This window comes from Nannospalax galili, unplaced genomic scaffold, assembly GCF_000622305.1.
Source record: "Nannospalax galili isolate Female #2095 unplaced genomic scaffold, S.galili_v1.0 scaffold356, whole genome shotgun sequence".
Classification (NCBI taxonomy): Eukaryota; Metazoa; Chordata; class Mammalia; order Rodentia; family Spalacidae; genus Nannospalax; species Nannospalax galili.
In genome coordinates, this window is record NW_008338126.1 from 1,726,078 (window position 1) to 1,741,867 (window position 15,790).

A 15,790-nucleotide genomic window follows, 5' to 3' on the forward strand; every position below is an offset into this window, starting at 1 on the left:
AACACAGACTCAGAAAAAAAAGGACATATGTTCTTCCTCATATATGGATCCTAGCACCAAACCCTGGTAAGTGAGTATGTATCCAGACATAACTACACCTGAGAAAGAAGAACAGTAGGAAACAGGTGTTAATAAGGGAGAAATGGATAAAAATGGGGTTATTTTAAGGGGAGAGTGGAGGGAAGGGTATACAAGGAACCTAGGGGATAAAGGGAAAGAAGGCGCTCAAGAGAGGTGGGACCATAGGAGAAGGGTATTAGTAAGGGAGAAATGGGAAAGATGGGGGCATCTTAAATGGGGAAAACATGGTGGAAATGTTAGACAATGTGAGAAATAAATAATGCCTAGCTAGTTTTAAAAACAGGGGCTGGGGGGGGCGGGACAGATGGCTCAGCAGTTATGAACACTGGTTGTTCTTGCAGAAGACCCAGGATCAAATCCCAGCACCCACATGGCAGCTAACAACCGTCCGTACCTCCAGTCCCAGGGGATCTGACAGCCTCTTCTGACCTCCGCAGGCATTGCATGACACAGGTGCACTTACGTACATGCAGGCAATACACACATACACATAAAATAAAAATAATTAAAAAACCAGAGGGAACCATATCAGTCCAACAACCTACTGACAAATTATACATACAACTAGATCAAAGAATATAATATATGTATAGGCAAGGTTTATCTGAGAACGTTTGGTCTGGAGTTGGGGGGAAGAAAATAATCAAATACATTGTATGAAATTCTCAGTTAATTTAAAAAGAAAAATTTAATATAAAAATGTAAGATCCACCCCAGCTCTGTGTCAGTTCCCACCAGAACATGAGCTTCATGAGAAAGGAGATTTCTTCATCCCCTGCTGTAGCTCAGAACCTGGAATAGTGCCTTGCCCAGAGTAGGTGCTCAAGAAAAACTACAAAATGCATAAATGGACTTATTTAACCCATATAATGGCACACAGGATGGAAAGAAGGATTATCAGTAACCTATAATCACAATAAAAAATTGTCCAAACATGGCACAAAAATGTACTTCATGTAAATTTAAGTGATCAAAATTATGCCAAATTTTAAAAATACATTCACCCTTTTCTTATATTTTTCCCAACAAAAAGAATAAATCACTGCCCTTCCTTTCACATCATTACTAACAATAATATGACATCAAATGTGCTAATCATTAAAGCGCACTACATAAATTGATGGGATCAGCTAGCAGGTTGTCACCATTATTGCTGCAAAGGAGCTACTGAAAGCTAGTGAAAATCTGCCAAATGGAGGCAAGGAGTAGGGGTGTGGTGGAACATGGTCAGCAAGATGCTCAAGGGGGAAACTGAGAGCATGGCCCAGAAGACAGGGCAAGAGGAGGCTGACACCAGAGGAAAGAATTTCAAGTTCAGAGAGATGCAGGATGGGGAGTCAGACTGGGGTCAGAGGTCACATTCTCAGCAACTCAACTGGACACATAAACTTTTGCTCTCTTGTCCCTGAGATGCTCAGGCTCTGCACTTTGCTACACTGTCGCCCATGGGATCATGGAAGTGGAGGGGAATACTTTTTCTTAGACACTCTACGTAATGTTTAATCAGGGTTATTATGCAAAGCAATTGATCTACCTGGTCCCCTCACTGTGGAAACCTTATTCTAAACCAATTAACTAACTCTTGAAATTTGAATGCCTGAGAAATAGGACATCTTCCTTTGCCAAGGGTGTTAGGCAAGGGAGACGGCTAACTTCTGGGAGAGGCTGGGTGCTGCCTCTGTTATACTGGAATAAATCACTCTTGGAAAATTCATTTGGTCCCAAGGTTTGCCGACAGGGAAGAACATGCTGGCCACCACCACAGCTGGGCCTGTATCCACAAGAGGGCAGTGATGTATACAGTCAGAACCCATGATCACACCCAGGCCTCAGTCACTGAGATCAGACGAAGGGACAGAAGAAAAGTCTAATATACAGGGCCAGAGAGAGAAAGACACACACACACACACACACACACACACACACGTAACACAGGGGAGGGGTCAGGAATATGGACTCATGTAATCCCCCAGAGACAAACTATAGGACCAGACTCCCCCAGTCACAGGCTCCCTGTGGAGCTCCCGGCACTGGACACCAAGACCACCCAGACCCAGAGTATGAGGTTCCACAGGTGGGGTTCAGGCTTCAGGCTTCAGTGATTTTCAAGCTCCTCAGGGTTAAGAAGTCTTGCATAATCATTGCTGCCTCTCAACACACAGAATGCAAAAGAGGAAAAATGAGTCCTTTATATTTTAATAGGTCTCATGACACTCTGTGGAATAAAAACCAATAAAACACACAATATTATGAGAAAATGAAGGGGAGATAGTACGCAAGTTGAGGCCCAGCAAACACATGTCCTACTCTAATTGGGTAGCTTAGGGTCTGTAATAAAGGAATACAAAAGTACAGTCAGGATGTAGACAGACCACGAGGATCAGTACCTGTGGAGATGGTGACCACCGAGGCCAAACCCAGAAGAGGCAGTGGTCACGGAAAGACCCATGGGAAGAGGAAGCTGGCGGGAGCTGTGACTTCAGCAGAGTGGTTGAATACACCAAACCCATTCTCCCCAGGTCTCTGAGTTCCAGAAACCAAAAGGAAGGCAGCCATGAGGTAGTCCCAGAGGTTGCCTTCCTAAGCCACAGAACAGGGTGGCAAAGGACAGAAAGTGGATCCTGAGGTACAAGCAATAACTATCAAGCATTGGTCCATTCAGCAGAAGTTGGATCAGCCAGGCATGGGGGCACATGCCTTCAGTCCTAGCACTCCGGAGACAGAGGCACACGAATCTCTGTGAGTGTGAGGCCAGAGGGAGACTACAGGGAGGCTCTGCCTCAGAAAGACCCCCTCCCCCCCCAAAAAAAATGATGCTGTGTGCAGAAGATACTACTGCACGTAAAACAAGTTCACACCTTGATGGGTAGAAGCCAGGCATTTAATAGTTGTGCCAATATTTAAACCCAGCACTAGAGAAACTGAGGTGGGAAGGTCATGAGCTTGAGGCCAGCCTGAACTACAAAATGAATTCAAGAACAGTCTGAGCTATATAGCTAGGGCTAAGGCTAGATCTCAGTGGTAAACCAATACCTAGCATGCCCAAGGCCCTCAGATTAATCCCTACCACTACAAAATAATTGTACATAAATAAATCAATAATCACCATCATGCATGAGAAATAGAAGGTCTTTGCTGTCTGAACTTGTAAGAAAATAATTTTAACTAGAAAAAGTAATTTCTAAACATTTTAAACTTCTTGAGTTGTTTCCATATAACAATGAACAGCTTTCCTTAGACTTGGATGGAGGGTTTCATTAAGTGACGATATGAAAGGATTGATACTTTTTTGGTGGAAACTAGAATCTCTACTCTGAAGTGCAGGGGAAAAATAAGTTCCTTCTATATATAATAAAATTTCAGCTTTGTCCAGGAAGGTTCATACCTAGTTGTATCTTCTTGCCCTTAACTCAAATAAGAAATGCAGCAAAGCCAGTCCTGGTCCCAGCTCTTCCATTCTTCACTGGGGACCCTGGCTGGGTCCCCACCCTTCTCTGGGCTTCAGCTTCCCCAATTTTTAGAACCTTAAAAAAAAAAAAAGGCTCTTAACATGGGAGCCCACCAGGTAACAGGTTCAGAAGCTCTTCTCTTGTTAAACCATTCTAGGCTGTATTCTGTGAAATATTGGTTCCATGAGATGGTAGTACAAGCATGTGGGGGAAAGCAGAGTCCAGGTCAAACACTGGGCCAGCAAAGTTCAAGAGATTTTGTCACCAAAATTGCCAGGGCCTTGACTGTGCTAGCATGCTGCCAAATTAATATATTAATATACACAGTTGGGGAAATGGTGATGTAGACAACAGTTGGCTTTTTTTTTTTTTTTTTTTTTTTTTGGTCTTTTTGAGACAGGGTCTCCCTGTAGCCCCAGCTGTCCTGGAACTCACTATGTATACCAGGCTGGCCTTGAACCCACAGAGATCTGCCTGCCTCTGCCTCCCAAGTGCTGGGACTACAGGCGTGCGCCACCACGCCCGGCAACAGTTGGCATTTTTTAACTTATTTATATTTACATGTGTGAACGTTTTGCCTGCATATAAGTGTACTCATGCGTACAATGCCTGTGGAGGCCAGAAGAAGATGTTGGATTCTCTAGAACTAGAGTTATGGATCTGCCATGTGCATGCTGGGAACCAAACCTGCCAGTGCTCTTAACCACTGAGCCATCTTTCCAGGACCCCTCCCCCTGCCTTTTTTTTAGACAAGAGTCAAATCATGTAACACAGGCTGGTCTCTTTTCAATCCTCCTGCTTCAGCTTGCCAAGAACTGGGATGAAAGGTATGCACTACCATGCCTGGCTTCAGTATGTTTTTAACCATAAATCCAGAAATTTATATCATGCATGACCCAAAACACATATGCAGTTAACTAGGCAATTATTTATCTTTAGCGCAGTCTAATGCTTCGTCTAGATCATTTGTGTGTGTGTGATATCTGTGTGCACAGATAAATGTGTGTGTGGAGGCCAGACATTGATACCAAGTGTTTTCCTCTATCACTCTCCCCTTTATTTTTGAGACAGAGTCTCTCACCGAAGGGGCTGTCTTTTTGGCTAGGCTGTCTGGCCAGAAAAGCCCCCACCCTCCCTCCATCGCAGCCCCCACAAAACTGGGGTTACATATGCAGGCCTTTATGCCTGTCTATTAAGAGGGCCTGGGAATCCAAACTCAGCCCTCCCAGTTGGGCAACAAAGCCCTCTACCCACTGAGCCATCTCCTCAGACCCACTTCATATTTTAAATGCTTATGGGGGCGGGGGGAAGACTGTGTGTGTCTCACCAGATCATGGTGCAAAATGTTTTGCCCACTGTAGGCTACAGTAAAAAATGTTTGGAGTTGGTAACTTGGTAAGTATAAGCTCTAAGACCACACAGGTGTAATGTGCCTGGGGGTCTCCAAGACACAGATTAACTGGTTCCTTCTGGGGCTGAAACCGGAGCCTCTGCGCCTCTCTTCGCAGCTGACCGTGCACAGGGGCCAAGGGAAGAGAACTGGCACTGCATGTCTGGGAGGTGTCCTGGGAACAAAGAGGGAGTCTGTCCCAGGGCCTCCTTCACAGGCGCTAAATTCATCCAGCATCGCCTTCCCGCAGGCAGCCCCGCGGGCCCCGTGGGCCTGCCAGCCACTGCCACAAGGAGTTAGTGTCAGATCTGGGCAGCTCTCCCTGCCTGATGCGGTGGGCATTCAGGTCGTCTGTGAGAATCGGAAACGGAGGCTTCTGTCTCTTGAAAAACAACATCCTCCCCCACCCCCCACGTGCTCCGTGCCCCCAGGAGGACCCAGGAAGCCAAGAGCTCTCCAGATGTATGTAGGAGTTCTCTCCCCCTTCCCTTCCTCTCACCGCTCCTTATTTCTTATAGGGATTCTGGAAGGACTGGCTTCCCAGACTCCACGTCCCCCAAGCAACCAGAAGAGCAAGGGAAGGGCACATAAACTGCTGCGTCTGGGTCCCTTACACAGCGATCCTGTCACATCCTCGTTTTATTTTGTAGTGGTTTTTATTTTCTGAAGTGTGGTGGGGGGGTAGGGGGAGTGGAGGTGTGTGGCAGTCAGAGGCCAACTCTATGGAATGAGTCCAGACTCCCCTTCCATCTTTGGGTTCTGGGAAACAAGCTCAAGTCATCATGTTTGCACAGTGACTGCTTTACCCATTCAGCCATCTTATGTGCTGGCCTCCAGATCCAAGTTTTAATACAGATAAGAAAAATGAAACTTAGGAAGACTGTCACTCAAGTCTACCTAGTTCCAAATTCAAGATCTAAACCCAGGGCTAAAGAGAGTTAGAGTACTGGTCGCTCTTTTAGAAGACCAGAGTTCGGTTGGCATGAGGCTAACAACCGTTTGAAACTCCAGTTCCAGGGGACCTGACAGGCTTTCTTTTGACCTCCCTTCCTGACCTCCCTGGGCATTGCAGAACATGAGTGAACTTACACAGATGCAAGCAACACACTCATACATATAAAATAAAAGCAATAAATATTTTTTTAAGACCTACTAGACCATTAGGGATTAAGGGGAAACGGTAGATAGAAGTTAAATAAGTCAAGGGCAGCCTGGGCTTGGGCAAAATGGCCAAGAAAGAGAATCAAGGGGTGGGTGTGTGCGCAGCTGAATGTGAGCTGGATCAGTGTGAGTCTAAACTGAAGCTTAGGAGGTGAGATCACCTGTTTACGCCATGCAGACTCAGTGGCCATCACTGCTCTTCGAAGTTAATGGACTTCACTTGCTGGAGGAGGTTTAATTGCATGGCAAAGCTGCCTCGGTACCTCCCCCAACGCACACAGCCTACCCCCACCCCAGCCTCTCACCAGAGTGCTTCCTTTGTTTGCTAAAGCCACACACTTCATATTGTGCATTCTGCATTTGAACAGATACACAATACCATTAGCTACAGTTAGAGTACCACATCAAATTGTTTCCCTGCCTTAAAAATGCCTTTTATTCCATCTGTTAATCCTTTATTCCCTTCTCCCATCCCCCAAGCCCTGGAAGCCACCAAGCCTTTTCCTGTCTCCATAGTTTTGTCTTTTCCAGTGTTCCATATAGTTGGGCTCAAGTAGCATGTAGCCTTTGTACATTACCCACACTGCATTTGTATAATCGTATGTATGGGGCCAAGGAGAGGTCCCAAACCTGACAAACAGTTTGATTCCCAGGACTCACATGATGGAAGGAGAGAACTGACTTCTGCAAGCTCTCCTCCGACCTCTACATGCATGCTATGGCACAGGCACTCACACACACACACACACACACACACACACACACACACTACATACATACATACATACATACACACACAACAAACAAAATTTTTAATGTATAAAAAATGGCTGTAGCAGGAAAGGGGCTATTCTACAGTGACTTAGTACCTCTCCCTTCTGCTGTCAGACTATTGGATCAATGGACCCCAAAGCCCACCACTTACTTTACTATTCTCTCATGCGAGCGTTGCAGTTTTCAGCTCAGATTTCCACATGGTTCTTCTTTATATCTCATCATTGCTCACTGAGACTGTGTTTTCATTTGTTTCAAGTACGGTCTTAATTCCTTGTTGAAGCATTTTCATCATAGCTGCAGATCATGTTCCTGTCAGTGAGGGTTGGCATTTACTGCTTTTAGCTTGAGATCTGGGTTGGTAAAGTGAGTGACTCTCAGGTGTCACAGATGAACACTGGTCCAGGATGGCAAGACTAGGCAAGGCTATGAACGGAGGTGGGGGTGGGAACATATGTAGAAGCTGTTTGGATTTTTAAAGTTTTGTTTATTTTTATGTGTATGAGTGTTTTGCCTGTATGTATATAAGTGCATCCATATAATGCAGTGCCTGAAAGGGCCAGAAGAGGGCATCAGATTCACTGCAACTGGAGTTACAGGGGGTTCAGCATGTGGGTGCTGAATACCAAATCCCCATCTTCTGCCAAAATGGCCAGTTCCAAATCAGATGCCCTCTTCAGACCTCCAAGGGCTCCAGCATGCAAGTGGTACACATATACATACTCTCACATATACACATAAATTTTTTTTTCAAAAGTATCACGAAGTTTTATTTCTTGTGGTATACTCTAGCCATTCAAACAATAATTAACACCATCAACTGGGCTATACAAGAGGAAATCACTCATTGGGGAGAGCAATTTGATACCAAATACACCATTTCCTTCTAACATATTTTAGATTCTTCATAGTAGTAAAAGTTGGCCATTATATACAGAGAAGACATCTGAGCAGGTAGATAGCCATAGCATCCCACATTCTCCACAAGTATCAGCCACAGGGATTTTCTGTAGTGATAAAAATTGATTGCATCTGTGCAGACCCAGTAGGTTACCGCTAGCCCACTGTGGCTACTGAGCATGTGAAATGTGGCTATTACAACAGAACTAAAATTTAATCCTATTTAACTTACATTTAAATTGCCATAAGTGATTAGTAGGTGCCTTATTGGACATGGCAGCTTTCAACAGTGGATTATATCCTGTCTAGAAGTAGGAGGAAGACAGTCCATGGTCAAGAGTAAGCACTGTCAGGTACAAAATTTCAAATGCAAGTCAAAGAATCTCTAGCTTCATGCCAATAATTTAACCATCAAATCTCTTCAACCACAAAATATGGAATTGTGGCTTAGCTGAGAACAATGGACTGTATGACCGTTTTCTAGATTTTGTATGATTCCTGTATTCCTAATCAGCAGCACAGTTGTGTCTTTTTTTCTTTTTCTTTCTTCCTTTTGCCTATTAGTTGCTCTTTAATCTTTATGATCAGTTTGATAATGGTTGTTTTAACCTAACATACTAGTATACATAAAACTTAGTAAAGATTTAAACACTGCTAATAAATAATATTATTCAATCTCTAGATTAATGGACTTGACTATCTTAGTCACATATGAAAGTCACATAATAACATTAGGTTTGTTTTTGTCCATTAAGTCAGCCTAAACAGAGAAATCAAGAGGCAGCAAAACCCACCGCTTCAGTCAGATGTGGCGGCACATGCCTGTAATCCAAGCACTTGGGAGGTGGAAGGAGGAGGGTAAGGAATTCAAGGCCAGCCTGGACTACACGAGATCCAGTCTCAAAAATACAAAACAAAACAACAACAAAAAAAATAAACTTTAAAAAAATGAAAATCAAAAGAATGAAAAGAAAAAAATACAAAACGTACTTGAGGAAGAATTCAAAACATTTTATTTTTTCTTTTTGAATCTGTCTTATTTTAATTTCCAGCTCTATCCATTTTTCTGTATCTATTTTATTTTTATTAAATTTTGTTGTATTTCATACAAAATATCTCAAACAATCTAAATCATCTTTATAGCCCCGACCCCACCAGCACCCTCCCATAGCCCCCCAACTGGAAGCCATGTACTCTGTCCGAGGTGTTAAGGCCCTCTGTGTCAAGTCAGAATCTCCAGACTTTCCCCAGTGCAAACCCATCCACTTGCAGTCTAGTCAGATCCCTCTCATCTATCTATCCAAACACCTGCCATTTTTTTAACAGAGCATAGGGTGGGGTTTATTTACAGAGGAGCAGGCGCTCCCCACCCCCACCCCCCCCATTTACAGCTGCACTGGAAAGTCCACACTCAAATATAGATCCTGTGACTTCCCGACAGCTGCAGAAAATGGTGAGAGAGGGGCCTCCTGGCGTTCTGGCTTATCTACCCTTAGCCCCTCCCCCACATGTAGCTAAGGTTGACTGATTGGGTGGGAGGGTAACTGACTCCCCCCTCGACTCCTTGATGAGCGTGGGAAGAAGGTGTGACTATAGCTTGCTGACCGTAGTGGTCGAAGTACACTTCCTCCAACTCTTACATTCCTTCCGCCAACCTCTTCCTCAAAAGTCCTTGACCTTGAAGGAGGTGGTAGGTGTGTGATAATCTTCCTCCTGTTGTGGCAAGGCACTGAACTTTTGGGTCTCTGAATCATCAGTTTTCATGGCCTGTTGGCCAGTTTCAGTGGGATTCTATCTACTATAAAAACACAAAGAGCAAGAAGCAAGAACACCTAAACAGTGGTTACTATAACAAATTAGCCTATGGGTGTAAACACAAATACTTGAACTGTACTTTAGCAGCTGCATCACATCCATCTAACAAAACAATTGCAGTGGCTTCTCATTGGGACCTATATTCTCCCCTGCTACAGGAGGTCTACAGTACCAGATGTGTGTTCCATCCCTAGGAGCGGGAATTATATCTAATCGTAAATTTGCTGGTTGTACATACACTAGACACCCCACTATTGCACCAGCAGGAGCATCTTGTTTGGTATGTTGATAGTGCAACACCTGGGATCTGTCACTGAGCAGAATTATAGGGACCAATGCTCCCCCAGTCATCTGCATATCACTTTTCGGCACCATGAAAGCCACTCATCTACTGGCAGGGAGTTTCCAGCTTAGCCAAAGCTTGATTTCTCCCTCTCCTGCACTCACATCAAGCAGTGTCTTCAGCAATAGGGTCCCTCCATCCACTTCGGGTGTATAACCAACATTATTGGCAATGGCGTTTTTGCTTTGGGGACCTCCAGGGCCCCTCAGGCCAACAGCTTATGGGGGGCACCTACCTCTGGCACTGGGATTTTTATTTAATAACTGTATTGCTTCTGGAAGGAAGCATACACACCCCATAGGGTGTGTTCTGTGCTTAAGGTGTTTTTGTGTTTTGTTTTGTTTTTTAACTGTGTATCTGGAGAATTTTTTCCCATAGCTTCTTGTATAGTTCTCCTTCACCCCTCCACTTTAACTACCCCCTTTTTACATATTTCTCCCTAGTAACACCTTTATCCTACTAGTCTTCTTTCTCAGGTTTCTTCTTTCCCTTTACCTCCCTGTTTCCCTTCCATATTCTTGGTTCCTGCAGTTGCATCAGGATATGCTCTCACTTATAAGGATTTGGTGCTAGGATCGACAAATGAAGAAGAACATACATCTTTTGGATTTCTGAGTCTGTGTTATTTAGTATAACAGTTTCTAGATCCATCCATTTACCTGAAAATTTCATTATGGTTTCTTCTTTCCCTTTACCTCCCTGTTTCCCTTCCATATTCTTGGTTCCTGCAGTTGCATCAGGATATGCTCTCACTTATAAGGATTTGGTGCTAGGATCGACAAATGAAGAAGAACATACATCTTTTGGATTTCTGAGTCTGTGTTATTTAGTATAACAGTTTCTAGATCCATCCATTTACCTGAAAATTTCATTATTTCATCTTTCTTTACTACTGAATAAGGGTTGGATGAATTTGCAATCCCACCAGCACTGAATGAGCGTTCCCCTTTCTCCACATCTTCGCCAGCCTTTGGTATCATTTGTTCTCTTGATCCTAGCCAGTCTGACTGGGGTAAGGTAAAACCTTAACGTGGTTTTAAATTGCATTTCCCTAATTACTAGTGATGTTGAATACTTTTTAAGATGTTTCTTAGCCATCTTTATTTCTTCCTTTGAGAACTGTCCATTTAGATTTTTAGCCCATCTTTTAATTGGGTATTTTGCTTTCTTCTTCTTTTTTGAATTCTTCATGTACTCTAGATGTTAAACCTTGTCAGATATATCACCGGTGAATATTTTTTCCCACTCTGTGGGTTTTTACTTTACTTTCTTGTTTCTTTTGCTGTACAGAAGCTTTTTAGTTTAATGAGGTCCCACTTGTTGATTGCTGACCTTAATTCCTGAGCAACTTCTGTCTGATTTACAAAATCCTTTCCTACACCTATATCCTGTAAGTTACTGCCAATATTTTCTTCTAATAGTTTCAGGGTTTCCAGTTTCACATTGAGGTCTTTGATTCATTTAGACTTGACCTTTGTGCTAGGTGAAAAATAAGGATCTAGTTTCATTCTACAAGTGGAGATCCAGTTTTGCCAACACCACTTGTTGAAGATGCTGTCTTTCCTCCATTGTGTGTTCTCGGCACCTTTGTCAAATATCAGGTGGCTGAAATTGTGTGTACTCAGATTTGGGTCTTCAATAATGCTCCATTGATCTATGTGTCTATTTTTGTGCCAGTAGCATGCTATATGGTTTTTATGACTATAGCTCAATAGTATACTTGGAGATCTGGTATAGTAATCCTCCAGCATTGCTCTTTGTGCTCAGGGTTGCTTTGGTTACCTGGGGTCTTTTGTGCCTCTATATGAATTTAAGGATGGCATTTTTCTAATTCTGTGAAGTATGTCATGAGGATTTTGATTGGGATTGCATTGAATCTATAAATGGCTTTTGGTAGGATGGTAATTTTTACAAATTCTTACAATCCATGAGCATGGAAGGTCCCTCCATCTTCTGGTGTCTTCCTCAATCTCTTTCTTTAAAATTTTGATTGTAGAAGTCTTTGATGTCTTTGGTCACGTTTATTCCAAGATTTTTTTATTTTATTTTATTTTATTTTTTTGCAGTTATTGTGAATGGGAGAGTTTGCCTGTACTCTTTCTCCAATTGCTCCTAATTGGTATAAAGAAAGGCTACTGATTGTTGTAGATTGATTTTATAACCTGCGACTTTACTGAAAACGTTGATCAGTTCTAGGAGTTTTCTGCATCCATATGTGGTTTGCAAGTATTTGGTTGAGAATTTTTGCATATACGTTCATTAAGGATATGGGTCTATAGTTTTCTTTTTTGCTTGTGTCTTTATCTGGTTTGAGTATTAGAGTGGTACTCGTTTCATAGAACGAATTTGGAAGTTCTTCCTCTGTTTCTATCATTTTGAATAATTTAAGTAGTATTGGTTGGAGATCTGCTTTAAATGTCTGGTAGAATTCTGCTGTAAATCCATCCAGGCCTGGGCTTTCTTTTAACTGGGAGGCTTTGTATTACTGTTTCGATTTCCTTATATGTTATAGGTCTGTTTAAACTGTTGATCTCTTCTTGGTTTAACTTCGGTGGTTCCCATGATTTTAGCTGTCCATCCATTTCTTTTAGATTTTCAAATTTAGTAGAGTATAAATTTTTAAAGTATTTCCTTATAATGTTCTGGATCTTTTGGGTGTCTGTTGTGATGTTTCCCCTTTCACCTCTGATTTTGTTGATTTGGATTTGCTCTTTCTTTCTTTTGGTTAACTGGGCTAAGGGTCTGTTTATCTTGTTTACCTTTTCTAAGAACCAGCTCTTGGATTCATTGATTCTTTGTATTCTTTTCTTTGTTTCTGTTTCATTAATTTCAGCTTTGATTTTTGTTATTTCTTTTCTTCTGCTGGGTTTGGGTTTCATTTGTTCTTGCCTTCCCAGTGTCTTAAGTTGCCATGTTAGGTCATTTATTTGTGCTTTCTAAATTTTTTTTTTAATGTGTGTGAGTGTATTGCCTGCATGTATATGAGTGCACCCATGTCGTGCAATGCTGTGGAAGTCAGAAGAGGGCGTCAGATTCCCCCGGAACTGGAGTTAAGGACAGTTTGTAGCCACTGTGTGGGTGCTAGGAATTGAACCCAGGTCCTCTGCAAGAGCAGTCAGTGCTCTTAACTGCTGAGCCATCTCTATAGCCCCTCTTTCTAATTTTTGAATGTAGGCATTTGGAGCTATAAACTTCCATCTTAGGACTGCTTTTAAAGTGTCCCACAGGTTTTGGTGTGTTGCATTGTCCTTTTTGTTGAATTCCAGGAATTCTTTTATTTCTTTTGCAATTTCTCCTTTGACCCACTCATCCTTTAGGAGTGTGTTGTTTAATGTCCATGAGTTCGTGTAGTGACTAGGGCTTCTTCCAGGGTAGATTTTGAGCTTTACTGCATTGTGGTCTGATAGAATGCATGGAATTATTTCTATTTTTTGGTATTTGTTGAGGTTTGTTTTGTGCTTCAGTATGTGGTCAATGTTTGAGAAAGTTCCATGGAGTGCTGGATAGAAAGTATATTCTTTGGCGCTTGAGTGAAATATTCAGAAGGTATCTGTTAGGTACATTTGATGTATGGTATCATTTAATTCAGATGTCTCTCTGTTTATTCTTTGTCCAGTTGACCTGTCTAATGGAGACAGTGGTGTATTGAAGTCCCCTACTATTACAGAGTTGGGATTAATATGTGTCTTAAAGTCTTGTAGTGCTGTTTTTATGAATTTAGATGCACCAAAGTTTGTTGCATATATGTTCCGGATTGTAGTATCTTCTTGGTTAATTGTTCCTTTGATCAGAATGAAGTGATCCTCTTTATCTCTTCTGATCAGTTTTAGTTTGAAGTCTATTTTGTCAGATATTAGAATTGCAACCCCTGCTTGTTTCTTAGTGCCATTTGCTTGGAATATTCTTTTCCATTCTTTTACCTTAAAGTAGTGCCTGTCCTTGAAGGTGAGATGGGTTTCTTGCAAAAAACAAAAACATGGATTTTCTTTCTTAATCCATTCAACTAGCCTGTGTCTTTTGACTGGGGAGTTCAGCCCATTGATATTTAAAGTTGTTATTGAAAGATGTGTATTTGTTGCCATCATTTTTATTACTGTTTTCATTCTTTGTCTAATTTTGTGTTTCCACAATTTTACCTTTATTTAGTTTTGTTTGTTGCCCCTGGGGTACAGTTGTTCCTTTCTCCGTTCTTTATATTGTTTCTAGTATTCTTTGAAGGGCTGGTTTTGTGGACATGTATTCTTTCAGGTTATTTGTGTCATGGAAGATTTTTCTTTCCCCCTCAACTATAATAGACATTTTTGCTGGGTAAAGTATTTTGGACTAGCATCTACGGTCTTTTAGAACAGTAAATAACTTGGGCCAGGCTCTTCTAGCATTCATAGTTTGCATTGCTAAGTCAGCTGTAATTCTGATGGACTTTATATGTGACTTGTTTTTCTTTTGCTGCTTTCAGTATTTTCTCTTTGTTTTGTACACTTAGTGTTTTTACTATGGTATACTGTGAAGAGTTTCTTTTCTGGTCCTGTCTATTTAGTGTTCTATGTGCTTCTTATATTTGTATGAGGACATCTTTCCTTAATTTGGGGAAATTCTCTTCTACAATCCTGTTTAAGATCTGGTCAATGCCATTAACCTGAGATTCTTCTCCTTACTCTACACCTGTGATACATAGATTTGGTCTTTTCATGGTGTCCCACATCTGCATATTCCATTCCTGTGTTTTTTTAAATTTTTCATAATTTTTGCTTCAGTGGTCCACTTCTTCAACTTTATCCTCTGCTGTTGATATTCTGTTTTCCATTTCATTCATTCTAGTGGTGAGGCTTTCCCTTGTTGTTTCAAGTTGCCTTACTGAGTTTTTCACTTTCTTCTTCATTTCAATCTCAGTTTTCTTCAATATTTCTATCTCTTTTGTGAATTTATTCAAAATTTATCCTTATCTTCTTTTAGTTCTTTTGTTTGTTTGTGTGTTCTTTAAATTTGTTGAATTTTTTTATTATGTTTATGATTGTTCTTTTAAATTCTGTGTACTGGGTTACCTTTAGAGGGTTCTCCTTGTAGAACTCTCCTGGGTCATCTTTAGAGGGTTCTCCTTGCAGAACTCTTCTAAAAGACTAGTGGAGTTTGGTGGGGACATAGTGTTTCGGCTTTCCATTTTATTATTTTTGTTGTTGTGATGTTGGCATGTGAATTTCTTTTGTTTGTGATTCTTGTATGAAAATCATGTTGAAGTTTGATTCTGTTTGTATTATTGATGTGCCTTGGTCGTTTTCTTTTTGGTTATGTAAAGTTGGTTGGTCTAGATTTCAGGTTCTCTCGGTTTTATTTTGGAGGGAACTGATAGCTTCAAATCAGCTATTCGGGAGCACCCACAGAATCCCAAGTCAGGTTCCAGTCAGGTACACTCAGGCTTCTTTCTAAGGTTTGGACCCCTATTAGCAGAAACTCAGAGAAAATTTGGGAAATTCCCTAAGGGGTGGCCCAATTTGGGGACTTTCAGGCAATCTGATGACTTCTCAGCCACTATGCCAGAGGGAGGCCAGAACAGGCACTCGCAGGCTGTCTGCTAAGGTCTCAACCTTACCCTACCATAGGGCAGAGGTCTGCCCTAGGGCCATGGGAGGGGGCATCTCATAATCCCAGTTAGGGTGTTGGGTAAGTTCACCACCATGTGGAGGCTGGATCCAGGTGTTCTCAGGATCTCAGCCTCTACACAAATGGAGGCCAGAACAAGCTCTCTCAGGCTGTCTGCTAAGGTCTCCAAAATAAATATTTTTAAAAATAATCTAGCTGGGTGTTGTGGCACATGCCTTTAATCCCAGCACTCAGGAGGCAGAGGCAGGCAGATCTCTGTGAGTTTGAGGCCAACTTTAC

General features: G+C 41.9%; 1 protein-coding gene across 1 annotated transcript in view; it reads left to right on the plus strand.

Moving 5' to 3' along the window:
• Positions 1 to 4,957: 4,957 nt before the first annotated feature.
• LOC103734122 (40S ribosomal protein S11-like) overlaps positions 4,958 to 15,790 on the plus strand; it is a 57,004-nt gene continuing 46,171 nt past the window's right edge. Inside the window, 1 exon segment of the mRNA XM_017798121.1 lies at positions 4,958 to 5,386. Within this exon segment, the coding sequence (XP_017653610.1) occupies positions 4,958 to 5,386 (429 nt within the window).